This window comes from Neopelma chrysocephalum, unplaced genomic scaffold (assembly GCF_003984885.1).
Source record: "Neopelma chrysocephalum unplaced genomic scaffold, ASM398488v2 Primary Assembly neopelma1_43, whole genome shotgun sequence".
Classification (NCBI taxonomy): Eukaryota; Metazoa; Chordata; class Aves; order Passeriformes; family Pipridae; genus Neopelma; species Neopelma chrysocephalum.
Window position 1 is genome coordinate 5,544,703 of NW_020897702.1, and position 18,220 is coordinate 5,562,922.

Sequence of the window (18,220 nt, forward strand, 5' to 3'; positions counted from 1 at the left end):
GAATCTGCTCTTTCATCCTGCTGTAGGCCAAGTCCCAAGTCGATTCTCCCTCTGTGCGTGCCTTGACTAGCTGTTTCACTAACTACTCACTACCACAAAGTTTTGTCTTGGCATCCCTCCCTGACAGAAAGCACCCACCTAAATGAAATGAGGCTAACGAGCTGTTCATTGATGTGTTTTCTGCTTTGTAGCCTTGCTGATCTGCTGATCCGACACAGCACAGGCAAACTGGTCAGGCAAATGTAAATGCAGTCTTAATGATATTTCCTCCTTACGTTTTACACACAGAGCTTTCCATGTTGCAATAGCTAGTCTTTTTTTTGAGTCTTTTGGTATCTGACACTCATCTGGCAGAGTCACATAAGCTTCCAGTTGAGCTTTTATAAAATCGAACCAACATAACAGTGAATGGCACTGTTAGCACATTTACTTGTGAAGGGTTGTTTTGTTCAACTCTGCTTAAACAGGATTGAAGTTCACCCAAAAGGAAATGAGAGATTTTGAATGCCAAGCTGTTCAAGTCCAAAAAGTTAGATAAGATTCAAATTACACTCAGGGACAAATTTGCTGCCTTGCTGTCTTGAAGTTCACCTAGGTAAAGCTTGCCCCAGTAGCTTTTGTTGAGCTCCATACCCTGGCACAGTAGTTCCGTGAGAACAGCAGAGCTGATGAAACCTGACTTTCCAAGGCTTCATTGTGGGATTATCCATTATCTGAATGCAAGCTGTAATTGGAAGTACACCTGCAGCTAAGGCTCCCAGCTCACAGGGTAAGGCTATGCCTCACAGAAAACACATCACGGCCAGAAACACAAAGTGGAATCAAGGGATTGCTGCAACTCAGACCCTTTTGTATTCCAAGTTCTCAGCTGCACGTATTATTCACACCGATAGTAATAAATTGAGTCTTCTTTTTTAGAGCAACTCTCAAGTGTCCTTTATTCAAATGTCAACATCTTGTGTGCAAGGTGTTACAAGCACACATCAGAGAGTTTTCCCAGAAAAACAGGCAGATTGTTTCAGTGACCTTTAGTTGTGTTCTTCCCTGTTCGAAAAACATGTTAATCTTTTCAAGGATAATTTTAATTTTGGATGTTTAGGCTATCATCTGTAGTTGAGAAAATCACTATGTTCTTTTGAACATTTTGTCCTTTAAAAAGAAGTATCTGCAGCTTTAATTCTGACTTATAGTTCTTTTCCTGCAAATTCTGAACTGACTGCACAATATGCTTTGCCATATTACCACTCAACACTCAAGGTAGATAAGATGTAGTTGAATAAAAACTGTTGCCTCAATAGTAGTATCTTTCTGCTTGAACATTATGTATAATTTTACAAGGACTCTTTGGCATCCCAATATTCCTATGCTTAAGTCAGTCTTTTATTAGGACATGCAAAAAAACATGCAACAGGGCAACATCAGTAGAATTCCATGCAAAAAAAAAAAAAAGGCAGAATATTAAATTATCTATCCAGTACCTTTCCTATATAAGCTACTAAGGACTTCATATACTTCTGTGCAAAATCCAATACCTTTATTCATAAAATCATTGAGTTGGAAAGGACCTTAAAGATCATCTAGTGATTTCTGAATTCAAACAGCTATTTCTCAAATGGGAAGCCTACAATACACAAAAGTTAGCAACTCATTCACAAGTAGGCTCATACCTAACAAAAAATTGTAACTATGAATAAAGCTATGCTGTAATCCCAAATGTGCTATTATGGGGCTTGACAAGGTCTCAGAAACCATTTGTTGAGCCTTGGAGGAGACAAGAGAGAACAGCAGGCTATTCGGCCAGAACACAAAACCCTCCTGAATGGTTATCAGTCCACACACAGCAGTAACACACAGCATTACGTGCCAAGATCCTGAAGAAAAGATGGGGGACATCGGGGGGAGAGGCGCATGAGAGTTAAAGCACTGGTGGGATGAAGCCTGAAACCGAAACTTTATTCCCATTCGTTCACACAAGACAGGTTTCTGTACTCCAAACTCAAGACTACAGGAGAAGGTTACCACAAAGAAAGCAAGCCTTTCATTAGCAGCAAAGTTAAGTATCTTGATGCTCCTGCCTTGGCTGCATTACTTTGCCACATTTTAGCTGTATTGAACCTTAAAGAACATTTCCAAGACTTAAAATAACAGATGAGGATGAACTGTTATCATCATCTACCTAAAGTCACAATACAGAACTCTCAAGTATTTTATAATATTACAAACCCACTGGCTTTGTTAATATTTTAAACAAGCATAAAACAGTGAGCTAGCTACACAGTGATTAAACAATCTCCATATTCTTACTCAGCTTCAAAATGAGAATTCTGAATACATCCCTTTAGCATGAGCCCTTTTGTCATATTTCAAATGTTTAAGATCTGGAAGTTTCTCTTTCCCCAACACATGCCCAGAAAGCAAAACATTTTAACCTCAATTCATTTGAGCTGAAGAAATCTAAGATTCTTCACGGCAGCAGACTGGCACAAGACATGCAGATTATTACTTCCGTACAACACATTACTTACCTCATCCTAGGAGACAGCCCTAGCTGCAAGCATACTTTCAATTTGAATTTGCATTTAGACAGTAGATAATTCCACAATAAAGCAAACACCCTTGGGGAGGAGAACAAATACATCAGGTTTCATAAATGTCATCACTCACGTTACTACTGTGCAAACTACAAAAAGATGCAATCAGAACTAGTGTACTCTGTGTAAATTTAAGACAGCAAGGGTGAAAGTCCATCATCAATTTTCCAGTATCTCAAAAGCAGCTAGTACCTCGGATCCCTTTATGGAGGGACTCTGTACAGACAGAATTCTTTGGGTTTTAGAAATACAGATGTTATTAGTATGTAGAGCTATAAAATTAGGATTCCTTTTTTTTTTCTTATGCTTAAGAGACTTCTGATGGTTTTGGAGAAATACTTGAAAGCTGTATTTTCCACAGAACCATTATCACATGCAGAGACCACAAACAATTTTACTTAAAAACAGCAAAAAGGCTAGGAAATACATCTGGATATTCATCCCTTACAGGTTATTTTCTTAGAATCTGCAAAGGCCAGCAAAGGTCATGCAGAAGTATGAAAGGTGTTAGAGCCTCATCACATTCCCTAAAAGCAAGGGAAATGCCGCCCCTCAGGTTGGTTTTTTTTTTGGTTAAAAATCCCCCCCAAAAAAAAACATTATCAGATATGAGGAAACACTTTCTCAAAATCTGCTTTCAACCTGTTCACTAAAGAACGGCTATTGCATTGCAAATTACCTGCACTGTGTGTACTTCCCCCTTCCTTGATTATCTACCTCAACTTTTGTTCTGTAAATACTTTTCTTCAAATGCACAAAATTACAAAATTAGATCCTACTTTAATGCTACTATTTTATTTCTGCTTTCAGACATAAGGGGCTCCTTCCAGGTCAAGTCTAGAGTTTTTTCCATAATTTCTACCTGGATTCTCAAAACTCAGGGCTGAAAACAAGAGCTGCAAGATCTGCCATCCTGGTCCAGGAGACCCCCAGTACTCTGACTCACCTCTCCCACCCTACTCACTCTCTAAGACAGACACCCAGTATTACTCTACATCAACCACTGATTTCAGCCCCAGGAAAGTTTTAACTCTATCACTTTTCTTCCTTTCTCCAGCCTGTTTGTTAACTCAGAGAGAAATGCACTGTCATAGTCTGGACCTAGTATAGCTGTACAAACAGAAGCTTTCCCATGAAGATACGATGCCCAAGCTCTGAGCTGCTGAATGCTGCAGAGCCTCACAGCCACCTCCACCGCTTCTCTCACCTTCCCGTGAAGGGCAGTTTAGTTCCAGGTTCATCTCCTCTTCCTTCACAATGCAATTTTCAGTGCACCCAACAAACGCACATGTTCTGCACTGTTGTCCCAGAACCAGACTGTGCAGTACATGGTTTCCAGTACTCCACTAGGCATCCTGGTATCTATGGATAGCCACATTTCCCTTTCACCATCCCTTCTACTGCATAATGTCACCCCCAAGTCCACTCTCTTGGGCATCATTCATGACTGCATGCAACCTTCATGGGGATAGGCAAGGAAATGGAACAGTCTCTCCTGTCCCAAAGTTCCTCATGAATTTTTCAAGTTTAGGGACATAAACCAGATAAGAAAACCCCAAAGAAACTATTCTCCAAGATGAGGTGAAAAAAGTAACACAGTAGCTTCTAGCGTACTGCAGCAGCTACCAAAAAACCCTCTTGCTTACCAAAAAAAACCAGTACACACCTAAGAGCCCATTTTTAGCATGTAGAAGAGGAGAGACAATGAAATCAAAACAAACACAGGCATCAACTCTCCTCTACAACTGGTTTTCAGTTGGATGCTGTGTATATATATACACATACACCATTTCAGAAGAGCAAACATTCCACAGTCTTTCATGTTTACCAGCCATTTCCAATTTATTTTTTTCATATTCAGTTACATACTAGCTAAATGTGTGCAAAAACTAGGATGGCATTAGGCTCCACAGTCCTGAGTAAACAGTTGGACTTTATGATCATAAAGATATTTTCCAACCTAAATGCCTCTATGATAAATAGGGAGTTTTCTTACATATGTAGAAGTCTAGAGGGTAAAATTACTATCTGGGAAACTTCAATTGTCTGTCTGCAACCAATGCCATTATCACTTAAAAAATTTTAAACATTTTTTAATATTCCTCAAGCAGAAGACAGTATAAATTCATACAATTATTTATGACCCTCTCTTCACCCACCCCCAACCAGCAATACCCTGTATCAGTAGCACTGCAACAAGTAACTACCACACTTCTGCTTCCATGGCTTCCAAGGCAGTCATGGAAGGAAGCCAGAGAAGTTCACCTATCTCTCCTATTACAGACTCTTGTAGAAAAATTCAGATTACCATCACACTTCAAAATGAAAGGATTATCCTCTGCAACTAAGAACAAGAGGAAAGCTTGAAAGACTGTATGGCAAAAATACAGACATGGCAAAGCATTTTATTCTAAGACAAAAAACAAGCACACCAGGCAAATGGTAAAGACTGAAGACAGTACTCTTGCTCAACACAAAACAAAGGAGATTCTATAAGGTGCACGAGGTGTCTCCTTATTGAGGTTGTAGCCCAGCATTTCTGCTGGCTGCCAATTGTTAGGACCAGCACTCACAATCCTGCTTTCCACTTCCTACTAAACTAGTTTTATGTTTAAATCCAAATAAAAGAAAGTGAAAGGCAACTACACCCTTCTGGAATTGGAGCTGCACTTAACAGTATTAACCACAGCAGAGATGGGAAGCCAATCCACACCAGCAGCCTGTGCACTGCCTCATGTTCTCATCTAACTACAGCATCTCAGTCTCCACATCACTTAATGACAATGATAAGGATCCACAGCAGAAAGAAAGAATTCTGTTCCAAAGAAAGCTGATAGGTGAACAAGGTGAAGAAAAAACCAACCCCCCCCAGTACTTTGCTTAGAAGGTCCTGCTACCCAGATCTTTGCAATTAATGTCCTGCTTTTCACTGTCGTGCTCCTTGGCTAATGAAAATTATTCTGTCAAAAGATGGAAGCATCTCGGTATTAACTGGCCATTCAGAATGATCTGCTTCTATTGGTATTTCAGGCACACCAAGGAATGGCTTTTAAGCAGTAAAGTTCAATAAAGAGCCAGATTTTTACAACCACTTTGATACAGTGGCAAAACAACCACCTTTCAATGCCAAAATGGACACATCTGGGCTGTAACTTGAAAGTCTTGTGAAGTGCATATCACTATGTCAGCTGTTGTTGCATACAACCTTGCCATACACAAACCCAAGTCACTCTACCTTCATCATGTTTCCACTGTAGTTTTCACATTCCAGCAAGACTAAAAGTCTAGTCTTAAGAATAAAGAAATGTTTCAGTTTCTGCTACAGTAGTCTGCAAATTACAGCTCTTCAGATTCCAATGATAATAAAGGACGTTGTTTTGTGGTTGAACAAAAAACTTCAGAAAGAGTTTCAAAACAGAAAAATCAAAGAATATCCAAGATCTAGAGTGAATATATTACCTCACTGACATTTGGCTGAAAGCAGTGCTCTCTCGTGACATGCACCTTCTGTATAATCAGCACTCTCAAAAACTATGCCCTATTCCCTCATGAGAAATCAAGTACAGTAGTACGTGCCCCTATTATTTACATATATTACATATATTGGTGTTTTTCTTTGTTGTTTTGCAACACTGCTCTCATGTCCTCCCGCTGGCACTTATCGTAGGCTTCAGATAGGAATGAAACACTAACTCATCTTTGCTGCAGGGTATGCAAATAAATCAACACATCTGTGACAAGATAAGTCACACCAAATGAAGTCCAAGGGCCACAGAAGGACTCACTCATCCGCATGCCCTTAAAAAGCTATAAAGCCTGGAGCCACCTAACCAGGTGAGAAAGGAAGGAACCAGATGGAAGACAGTTAAAAGAGTGGTTTACCATAAGTATTTAAGAGCACAAGACTTCATGCAATACAGCATGCCTACCTCATTATGTAGATATAGATTAATTGGGAACTTTTAAACTACTATGGTGAAGGATTCAAAAGAGACTCAGGCCATATATTCTAAGAAGATAATAGCACATATTACATACATAAATAAAGTCTGTGGCATTTAGAAATTCCACACTATTGTTGACAGGAGTCAGAAGCCAAAGACTTGCATGCTGGCTCTGTAGCTCTCACCACCTGTAATCTCCACCAACTGCTTCAGGTCAAAACAGTTAAAATCAACACGCAAATATTCAGCCAACAAAAAAAACCCAGAAAACATAAAAGTCACCATCTCATGTCTATTAAATTAAGAGAAGGCAAGAGTTTTTGGCAGTTGATAGAAAAAACTAACAGCATGAACTTCATAATACAACTCCTGTAAAAGCTCGATATAGAACTAATCAAGAAGTTCCAAGTCCAGTCCTGCTGATTTCCTTCTCACCAAGAAAAATTTTGACTCATTACAACTACTTGTGGCACTCCCAAACTCAATGAAACTCTCATTAAAAATCAGTTTGATATAAACCTTGACAAAATAATATTATTTGATGTAACTCCATCAATACATACCCACAAATACAGACAAACTGCAACTAATTGCTAACAACCTTATGAAGGGCCGGAAAGTGTTTTGAAGTGTTTAAACAAAAGACACCAAAACTCAGAATTACTTAAATAAACCAAAGTGGGTTCTTCTGCATGCGTTGCAGAGTTTGGCTTGCTCTCTAACTGAACAGCTTAACTTCTACAGCAGAAGAACATTAAACATGTTACAACAGTTAGGCAGAAGTGACTGGTTCTGATAACATTTCAGAACAGACACTAAGCTCTTATCTTTTTCCTTTGACAACAGGTCACACAGCTTATCTACACTGCATTAAAATATTTCCTTATTATTTTCAAAAAAATTCCATGTCCCCACTCTTCAAATACTGTGAAACAAGAATAGCACAAGCTTCTTGTACATTAACCAATCCATTCATTATTTTATCTAACTTAAACACGTTCTGCCTTCTATTTTTTCAGATAAATACTCCCCATCTCTAGTTTCTCAAAGTTTCTCTTTATACAAAAGTTTTTAAGAGACATTCATCATTCTTGCAATATCCTTTTAACCGGTAAGTAGAAACTATGACATGTTATATTGGAAAATAAGTAACCCAGTAATTTACTGGACATCTACTTTTCCACCATTCTGGGTTTTTTACAATGCATACAGATCCTCAAAGTTAAAAAAAAAAAAGTAGATTAGATTTGATTGTTTGAAGCGTGCCAGTCAGCACATAAATATATTTTCATAATGTCAATTACAATGTGTCAGTATGTTCAAATGAAAGAATGTTCCCCTCACCTATAGCAATGCTTTCAACACAGAACTGTAATAGCTGAAATATAAAAAAAAAAAATATAAAATCTCCAACTCCACTGGTGTTTGGGACCAAGATCACTTCTCACAGTTCTTGAGAGTTTGAAAGTGACTAGGAGAGCACTAGTTTGCTTACTGTTGGTTCCCCACCAGTCTCACAACTTAAGCGTCTTTCCCAGAGAGTAGGAAAAGCCTTCAATAGAGCACTAGAGGATGTTACAGTTCAATACTTTCAATTATATAATTTTTTTGCTGTCATAATTAAAAATCGAGATGCTGCCTAACAGTGACATTCAAGAATTTCTTATTCTCATCCAAACCACATCCGATAAACAGGAAAAATGAATATTTGGAAACACTCCAAATTGCCACTGAAACAGACAGCCTTGCTCCACAGAATAGGCCTCTCTCTCAGATTTCTGTCACTGTATCATAAAAACTGAGAGCAACGAAAGCAGTGCAAGATCAATCCTATTAAAACTGAGCACCACTTTGACATTATCACACACTCAGCATATGGTTCCAGTTCCAGGAGAGCATGTACCTGGTGTGCTGCCCAAGCTGGGCCACCAGGTTTACACAAGCAGCCCCCAATGTCCTGCCACCTCAGTCTGCCCATACCTGGCATTTGGCTTCTAGTGAGCTTTAAAGGTGCTTTATCTAGTCAATAAAAAAAAATAAATAGATAAATAAAAATGTGTATGTTAGTCCACTAATCAAAAACTGCTGGCATGTTTTCCAAGTCCAGCATAACTCAAATAGGTAGGTTTAATATCCGGGTTCAGCAATGGTCCTGAGGGAGCACCCAAATGGCATGCTAAGCAGCCTTTATGCAGGAAATAACTGACATTTTCTGGGGGGGAAAAAAAAGGTAAACTATCCTACCACCACGAGAGATGAGCAACAGTTCCTTTATCTGAAGACTGATGTTCAACACACCATGCCTGCAATTCCTTCCCAGTGTCTGCCTTTAGAGTTGATTGTCTTCTTGTACACCTTTCTGCTAAAAAATTAAAGCCCATGAATTCACAGAGTTTGTTCTAAGCAGGTTTTAGAGCCCACTGCAGGTACGGCACTGATGAAAAAGACAGCACCACTCAATAAAAAGCCAGGAAGATGCAACCACATAGACCACAGACTTAAAATAAGAAGGATTAAAATAAAAACTTGAGAATACAATTTTGCTGCAGGCAGTGCACCAAGTAGAGCTCAGTTGTGATGCCTGACACTCGGGTGATTCAGTGTTCAGCTGGGTCAAGTTTGGCAGCTAATATGTGAGGAACCCCCATGGAGCTCTACCTGGTGATCCTCAAGAAAGACCAGGTGAGACCCCAACCCTCACCTTTTGTCAAAGGGCACTTCAAGGCTTTTCTGCTGGAGCAAGGCATGAAATCCAGGTTACACTGTCACTGGGTCATTAGAGCACATACTTTGCACTCATTAGAAGGATTCTCACTCCATCAAGATTCCTATAGGACCATCCTCCAAAATGTTTCTGTGTCGATCCAATGGCATAAAATTAACTTCCTACAATTAGGACACACAGCTGCTATCTAGTTTTCAATTGCCATACTGCACCTCAGAGGCAGCTGTAAAAGCAATAAAATAAAAAAAGGAGGTGAAGACTGCAGTCGTACTACAGACACTGCTCCTAGTACTCTTGAATTGTATTTTTATCTCCAAGGGCTTTAGAATACACATTCGCACAAACTGAATTCCTAAAATTTACTTCTTTTCTGTGTTCCTTCTATTCACTAGACATCCATAGTAAAAGATGTCATTTAAGAAAAAGCTGCACCAATATTGTTAACAAAATATTTGCAGTCCTGCAGCCCGCTCTTCAAAGTACTCTAAAAATTACACTGTGTATCAAAAGACTTGAAATATTTGTGCTATTTGAAGTGAGAATTAGAACCATGTAACAAAGTTGAAAGCATACTTGTAAGCTCAAGGGAAACATAAAAAAGAAGGTTTGAGCTGTATAGATATTAGAAACAATTAAAAATGGGTTATTGATCGATCACTACTTACCATTTGGGGAATACTACAACAATGCGAGAATATTTTTTCAATATTTGCATGTAACAACATGCAAACATTGAAATCTGTTTCAGATACTCCCTGCTGAAAGACATAACACCCATGTATATATTACCATAGCTTCACGAAAACTGTTATTTCACATTTGCTTCATCAATTTAATTGATTCCCTTTAACTAAAGGTATGAAATGAAACCTTCAACTTCAATCCTAATTCCACCCTTATAATTTAAGATCACATATGTACAAGTATATTACAAGCTACAAATGCATCTATATATGTTCCTATTTTACAAATTTTAATGACTGTCCAAGGGCAATTATACAGCATACTTAAAAGAAAAAGTTTTCAGAAATCAGAAAGGCAAATGAGAAGTACCAGGGAAAGGGATTGTAAACGAGGCACTAAATTAACAATAAGGCAAAGAAAAATGGAGACAATACATGTTGCCCACCTTTTTTTTTTTTGCAACTTTTGATTTCCCCACTCACCAACAAGAGAGGATTTAAAATCATATACATCCTAGGATAAAGCCACCCGAGTAACTATCCATTTTTAAAGCAAACAATGCCTTTTTTTTCCTAAAATTTCTCAAAATGGCACTACCACCAGCAACTCTAAACATCCTCTCCCAAACAACATTAAGCAGACTGATAGTTTCACCAAAATTATGTCTGGTTATGTGCTTCAGCAGTATGACATGCTGAATTTCCTACACATAGCGGCAGTCCACCATGCTGAACAGTCGCAGAGAGCCTGACACAAACATTAGAAATGTGGCCATACCTTTCAGTACCTCAATCTATTTTTCATATTACAGATCTCCTTATCAGCACAGAAACCAGGGCTAGCTGTACCAGCAATATTAGTACCTGCATGTGAGGAGACTTGAGGCAATAGCTTATCACAGTCACAATTGGTTTTTTCCTCTTGCCCTCCCAGAATCAAAAGAATTCGGGCAAGTTGAGAACTTCTCCTATGAACAGTTTGAAGGATGCAAATATAAGAGTTGTATAAAAAAGTAGCTACTTGACTCATACCACTAAACAAAATTCATGCTGTGCTGCAATTAAAATCAACCGGTTTAAGACACAGACAAGATAAGGTGTAATCAGTCGCATTACAATCATTCTATAGGTAATGGCTAAAGCATTTCTTTCTAGAACTAAAGCTTATGTAAACATGACTGGATCATATTTTGGCCATGACTGACCACTGCCTACTTTAAAAGTACTTTTTTTATTTATGGAATGTAAAAATAATACCCAGACTTTTAAAATACACCTTATTTCAATGACAGCATACAGAGCACCACTGCAATGAGACTGTAACAGAAAGAATGAACGTAATTTAAAATTTAGGAACCTTCTACAGGAACAACCCGTGCTTCTCCTGTTTCTCCTACTCCCTACTTCCTATTGTTCCACCGTTCAGCAAGTGATGCCATGTCACGGACGACGGAAACCTAAATGACAGTTTGCTAGGTCTTTCTTGAAAACGTTTATGCCAAGAAAAATAATTTACTCAGGTCTGCACCGAGAACTGGTCATGCACAAAGGATGATTTAAAGCATTCTAAAGCCTCCAAAAGCACGAGCAGACTTTGGCTTCTAAAGCAGCCAGCAAGAAGACCCAAAATGGTGACTACAAGTAATAAATCATAAAAACCAGCATTGTTTAAAGAAAAAGAAACAGCAAAACAAACAAAAAAAACCCGTTCTATGGAGCCGGTAGTCAGGCTTAACAGTGTACGCCGCCACTCATTTACTCACAATGAAAACCCATCAAACGAAGGGTTTTCCCCGGCCACTAAAATCTTTCTCCCCAAACCCACCCGTGCTGCAAGCAGACCCCGTCACCGCGCTGAGGGGCTGCAGACTCCCGGAGTGACCCAGGGGAGCCAGGCACCGGCCGGCCGGGATAGCGCGGGGTTCCCGGGCAGGGATCGGACAGGGCCGGGGAAAGGGCGGCATAGCCCAGAAGGCGGGGGGGGGACACGGGGGGAGCACACAGGGGGTGGCCCGGGGCAGGAGGGCACGGACGCTCCTCGCCCCCTCTCCCACTTACTCACCCGTCCTTGCGCTTGGCTTTGTAGACGTGCCCGTAGGTGCCCCTGCCCACCTTGCAGCCCTCGTACTCGAACAGGTCCTCCACCCGCTCGCGCTCCCCGGTCAGCTTCACCTTGAAATCATAGTCCATCTTGGGCGCCCGCCGTGACCCGCCGCCGCCACCCCCGGCAGCCGCGCCCCGCACCGCCGCGCACACCGGGCGGCGGCAGCAGCAGCAGGAGAAGGAGGAGGAGGCCCCTGCGTCGCCCCGCGGAACATTCAGCGGCGGGGCTGCTCACTTCGCTCCGCGCCCCGAGCCCCGGCGCTCCTTCCCTCCTCCGCCGCCTGCCCCGCTCCGCGGCTCCGCCGGTGCCGCTGCCCGGGCGGACTCTCGGGGCCGCGCCCGCCCGCGCTGCCGCAAACCAACGTCGCAAACCGCGGCACCTCCCCGGCCGCGGGCAGGGCACCACGTGCAACGGCCTGGCCCGGCCCAGCAGGCCCCGCGCGCCGCCGCACGCCGGGAGATGTAGTACGGGCGGGGCGGAGGGAGGTCGGGCTGCACTGCATGCCGGGAGTTGTAGTCCCCGGGCAGGACACAGGGCCCGCCATCAGGGGCCACCGCGAGCAGGGTGTGTTCCCATCGCGAGGATTGGTTTTGGGGGATATGCCGGTCCCCAGCTCCATCCAGGCTGGCGAGAGCAGACAGGGTTGGTCTGTGCTGCTCTAACAACCTGTTAGCATCATTGAAATTAAGACAATTCCACAACTGAGGACACAGAATCACAGAATATTCCGAGTTGGAAGGGACCCACAAGGATCATCAATGTCCAACTCCTGACCCCGCACAGGACCATCCCCAAGGGTCACACCATGTGCCTGAGAGTATCGTACAAACACTTGAACTCTGTCAGGCTTGGTGCTGTGACCACTTCCCTGGGGAGCCTGTTCCAATGCCCAACCATCCTCTGGGGGAAGAACCTTTTTCTAATACCCAACCTAAACGTTCCCTGACACAACTTCAGGCCATTCCCTTGGGTCCTGTCACTGGTCACCACAGAGAAGAGATCAGTGCCTGCCCCTCCTCTTCCCCTCAGGAGGATATTGCAGGCTGCAATGAGGCCTCCCCTCAGTCTCCTCAGGGCTGAACAGACCAAGTGGCCGCAGCCACTCCTTATGCGGCTTCCCCTCCAGACCCTTCACCATCCTCGTTGCCCTCCTTTGGATGCTCTCTAATGGTTTAATATGTTTCTTTTATTCTGGTGCCCAAAACTGTGCACAGTATTCAAGACACGGACAGATGTCACAGTGCTGATGAACCTTCTCCATGTGGCTGCGGAGACCAACCAGGATGTAATGTTAGCAAGGCCCTTGTAGGAGACTGGTAAATGGGCATCATAGTTACCAACCCCACACAGAGCCAGTGGGTCATTTTGTAGAACAGAGAGCTTGGACCTAAACTAAAGCTACAGCAATCTTTCTACTTACAGCCCAGCTTTTGGCATTTTTAGTAATCTGGCACATATGCTTCATGTTTAATCTCAAGAACGTAGCACACTGAGCAAATCAACTAAATTATGTGAGAACATTGCTTAGCACCTCACTACACCAATCAAACAGAAACAGGTCAGGGCAGCCCAGCACCCCATAAAGATCAAACAGTCTGGAAGATGCCATCCATCTCATAAAATTCATCCACTTCAGCCCCATCTCTGCCTTCTGGGATGCCTGGCTTTGGGGACTTCCAGGGATGGCAGCGACCAAGCTTGCAAGGCCACACCCACCACTTACAACACCTCCTGCGTGCTCATAACCCTCAGTCTTGTCAAACAAGTAGCAATAACCACACTTTTGTAACTTTCTGATCTTCTTTGCATTATTAATCACTCTTTCGTGGAGGCAATGAACACCCAAACTCCTTCACACAGATCCAATTACTGCATGGTAATTAATGGTTGGGATTAGTCTGTCCTGAGCTAAAATACTGCAGGATGTGGAGGACAAACAATGCCTGTTTCGAAAGAAAAGAGTCATGAAGGAAAACAAGAACAGACAATCCAGATTTGTTTTCTCACGACTCGTGCTATGTTTTACACGTTTGCATAAAACACTTAGAAAGAATTTCAGACTTTGACAAATAAACTCTGAGAAGTCAAAGCCACAACAGAGATAACTTCTCTTCCTTTCAGATTTTTGATCCTTTTGTAAGAATGTTTACAAGTTTGCTGAAAATGTTTCTTTCATTATGTTTACATAACATTTGGATTATATGCCTTCCAGATTGAGTGTAGCTGTAAATCTGCTGCATCTTCACTCTGTTTCCCCTTCAGGTATTTGTACTGTGAGCAATGTTCAATTTTACCAAATCAAACGTATGGTCTCTAAGTCTTGAGAGATTTGAAAACAGAAAACACACTTTAATCCTTTTAATGATGAGAAAGGAATACGGACATTTCAAGGACAACCTTTAATTCTGTTTTGTGGAAAGTTGTATACTTTTTGTGATTTATTTTAAAAATCTGTCACGGTGTAACATAATTTCAAGAAAAAGTTTGATTTTGGGGTCTGCTTTTTAAAAGAAAGACATGACCAGGCCATGATCTGCTATTCTTGAATCTCAGGTCCCCACAGTGGCCCTTTTAATTGATAGGATTTCTTGTCTTTCAGTGGGTGTTTTGTATTCCCTTCTTTCAAGCTGTCTGAGGAATCAATTAAAAAATATATGCTGAATTTGGCTTTTTGGAGTTTTCCTCTTTCTCCTTTTTCTTCTAACATTCATGGTTTGCTCTATCATATCCTTCTGTTCCAAGTTTGTGTAATTTCTAATGTGTCCAGAATACACACACTTTTGACCTTTTTTTCATTTGACATCACCACATCTTTGAAAAATGTCCAAGTTCTCCATAAGAAAGCCACTGCTACCATGTTATCTGCACAGGTAATGTGCAGAGGGATGGAGACAGTTGTCAAAGCAAGCTATGTCCTGAGAGGACAGTAGTTAAGGAGAGCTGACATCATTAAACATCTCTCAACGTATTTCAGGGAATTGTATTTCAGGTGAAAGCCTGGATTGTCTGGGAACAAGCTTGACTGTGATAATAAGTAGATGCTGTCTTTTGGGGTACAGCACTAGCTAACAGAGGTTCCATACCCAAACAGGAGCAGTGGTACCAGAAGCAAAGCTGGTTTTGGGTGTGTGTGTGTTTACATGCTAATGGCCATGGCGATGGTGCTAGAGTCAGAGGCTGTGAAGCAAAGCTTACAGCTGGGGAATGTACAACAAGCTGCTTGCTCTGTGTTTTGCAGTCTTCAAAAATAGAATAAAAACACAGAAAAGTACATGTTTAATGTTTTGTCTTTCTCATCTTTATAAGTGGATAACCTACAACACTCAATCATATCCCCACACCATTAGAATGTCCACTCATTCAGCTTACTAGTTTTCCAAATTTGAACACAGTTTTGCTTTTCAGAGAACTTTTCATGTAACAGTTTAACTGCCTGCTAAAAGTTTTCCATATACCCAAAGGGACATTCTTTAGCAGTGTGACTGAGGTGTTCCCAGCTTGGTATTGAATGAAAAAGGTTCAGTCCTGCTAAGTGCTCTGCATCTTCCATTTTTTGTATAGTCCAGGGAAAGCTGAAGGCAAGAGAATAATGTGGTGGCTTTTTTTTTTCTTTTCTGTATGCAAAGAAAAACAGTCATACGTACACAATTTGAGTATTTTTTAGAAACCTTGCAGTTGTTTATGTGCAGATGAGTGAGTTAGCTGAATAGTGGCAGCACTTAAGAACACGGTTTACTTAAAGTGGGTAAGTAAAGTGCTGGTTCAACAAACAGTTTTCTATGTAAAGCAATGTGGTTTGTTTTTTTTTTTTATTTTCCACTTAACTATATTTTACTATAAAGTTGATCAACTTGATCTAACAAAGCATCCTAGATTCTAGCTGGAGTGCAAGTTATTAACAAACATAAATCAGTTCTTTGGATCTAGGTGCTTTATAGGAGAGTTGTACTTGCATACAGTGAAACATCTGTTTGCCAGACTCGGGACCACCTACAGTAACTATCAGTCTGGTTGTGTTATGCTCCTGACAGAGAATCAGTTGTCACCATCCCTGGAGGTATTTAAGAGATGTGCAGATGTGGCACTGAGAGACATAGTTTAGTGGTGGACTTGGCAGTGCTGGGTTAATGGTTTGACTCAATGATCTTAAAGGTCTTTTCCAAACTAAATGATTCTATGATTCTGTCTCGACAAACCTTGAAAATTCAGCCTATGAACTCCTGGTTACTCTTGTTATTGAAAAGAGCTCTACCTGAGAGGAAATAAACCCTGAATATTATTTTATTATTTTATATTATTTCACATAATCCTAGACATATTCAGGTTAGAAGGGATCTCTGGATGTTATCTAGGACAATATCCTGCTCAGAGCAGGGCTACTCTTAAATTCAGATAGCTTGAGGCTTTGTCTACTCAGGTCTCACAAACCTCTATGCAAGGAGATTCCACAGCCTCTCTGGACTTGACTATCCTCAGGGTAAAATTTTTTGTCCTTCTATCAATACAAATTCTGGCTCTGTTTTCCCAGCGAGCACCTTTTCAGTACTGGCAAACTGCTCCTTCTTCCAGCTGAAGAAGCTGTGGGGCTCACAGCCTCTCTCACATGGCAAGTGCTCCAGCTGATGACCATCTTAGTGCTCTCGGCAGAAGTCACTCCACTTTACTAGTAATTTTCCATATCAGGATTGTTCTACTGGAGACCCCCCAAACTGGGCATTGTATTCCACGTGCAGGGAATAATGTAAAGGGAAATAATAACTTCCCAATCCCTTCCTGATAATCAGTTTTCTGTGTTCACAGGATCACATAAAGGGTCAAGGTGGAAGGGACCACAGTGGGTCATCTGGTCCAAACTTTCTGCTCCTGCAGGGTTCCCTAGGCCATGTTATTCAGGATTGTGTCCAGACAACTTCTGAATAACTCCAAGGAAGGAGACTCCACAACTTCTCTGGGCAACCTGTTCCAGTGCTCAGTCACCCTCATGGTAAAGAATTACTTCCTCATGTTGAGGTGGAATTCCTGTGTTACAGTTTCTGCCCATTGCCCCTTGTCCTATTGCTCTGCACCACCAAGAAGAGCCTGGCTTCTTCCTCTTGATTATTATATATATTGATAAGATCCCCTCCCAGTCTTCTCCAGATTAATGGCTGTCGGGTCCTGTTTAACTACTGCCACCAGGATCCCTCAGCCTGTCCAGTAGAGACAGTCAGCAAAGCCCCCAGTCAGTATTGTCCCAGAGGGCTGGTCACTCCTAGATAGAGGACTTTGCATTTGTCTTCATTAAACTTCATGAGGTTCGTGATGTCCCATCAACTTCATATCACCAATTTGGTGTCACCTAGACATACAAAGATCCGGTATAAAAAGACTGATTATGAAGCCCTGCCTTGATAATATAAAATAATAAAATATAATAAAGTTACTTTCTAAAGAACTTAAAAGACTGAACAGTCAAATTAAATCCAGGTTCTCAGATTCTCTTTTATACAAAACTTGGTAATTGCCTGAAGTTTGCTGCCCTCCATAGGCTATTTTTATTATAGTTGCAAAGAGAATTTTCCTGTGGAAAGCATTACTACAGTGTAATAAAATTCCAAGAAAGAGCCACTCTTGGCTTGTTTTCTTAACAACACAGCATAAAATGAACAAATACTTTACTTAGTTATAGTGTGCTGTTGCGAAACATCACTATGAACAGGACATGAACACCAAATTCTGCATTGGAGGACAGGTCAGTGGACAATAGACTAATTCAGTGTAAGGTTTCTGTATGGAAATATGGGTTCATTCACCCATCTAAATAATAAATTTCTTGTTGGTGAGCTGTCCAAATGTGGGCTTGATACCAGAGAAGATGTTGAGTTTGACAGTGGAACAATGCTTACCAAAAGCAGACTGTAGGATGAAAGGATTTCAAAACCAGGATCAAAAACAATTGTGGGAAGAAACTGAATTTTCAAGGGGTCCAGGTACTACTTTATATACAGACTTTCATTAGGAAAGTAAAATTGATCTTCAAGAAGGACATATTTTAGTTGATGCAGGCAAAGAAAATCATAATAGAATACTAATTATTCATACTTTGGCAAGGAACATGAAAAACAAAGAGGTTACCATTTCCTGAATGCAGTGAGCAGTAAGGAGTACTCCCTGGTCTGGCCTCAGAGTTAAGA

At 41.2% G+C, this 18,220-nt stretch overlaps 1 protein-coding gene across 3 annotated transcripts in view; it reads right to left on the reverse strand.

The window, feature by feature from the left end:
- The window catches only part of CDK8 (cyclin dependent kinase 8), a 73,689-nt gene extending 61,310 nt beyond the window's left edge, over nt 1-12,379 (reverse strand). For all 3 annotated transcript variants that reach the window (XM_027677847.1, XM_027677846.1, XM_027677845.1), the window contains exon 1: nt 12,006-12,379. In XM_027677847.1, the coding sequence (XP_027533648.1) occupies nt 12,006-12,133 (128 nt within the window). In that variant the 5' untranslated portion in view covers nt 12,134-12,379. The remainder of the gene's footprint in view (nt 1-12,005) is intronic.
- Between the last annotated feature and the right edge of the window lie 5,841 nt (nt 12,380-18,220).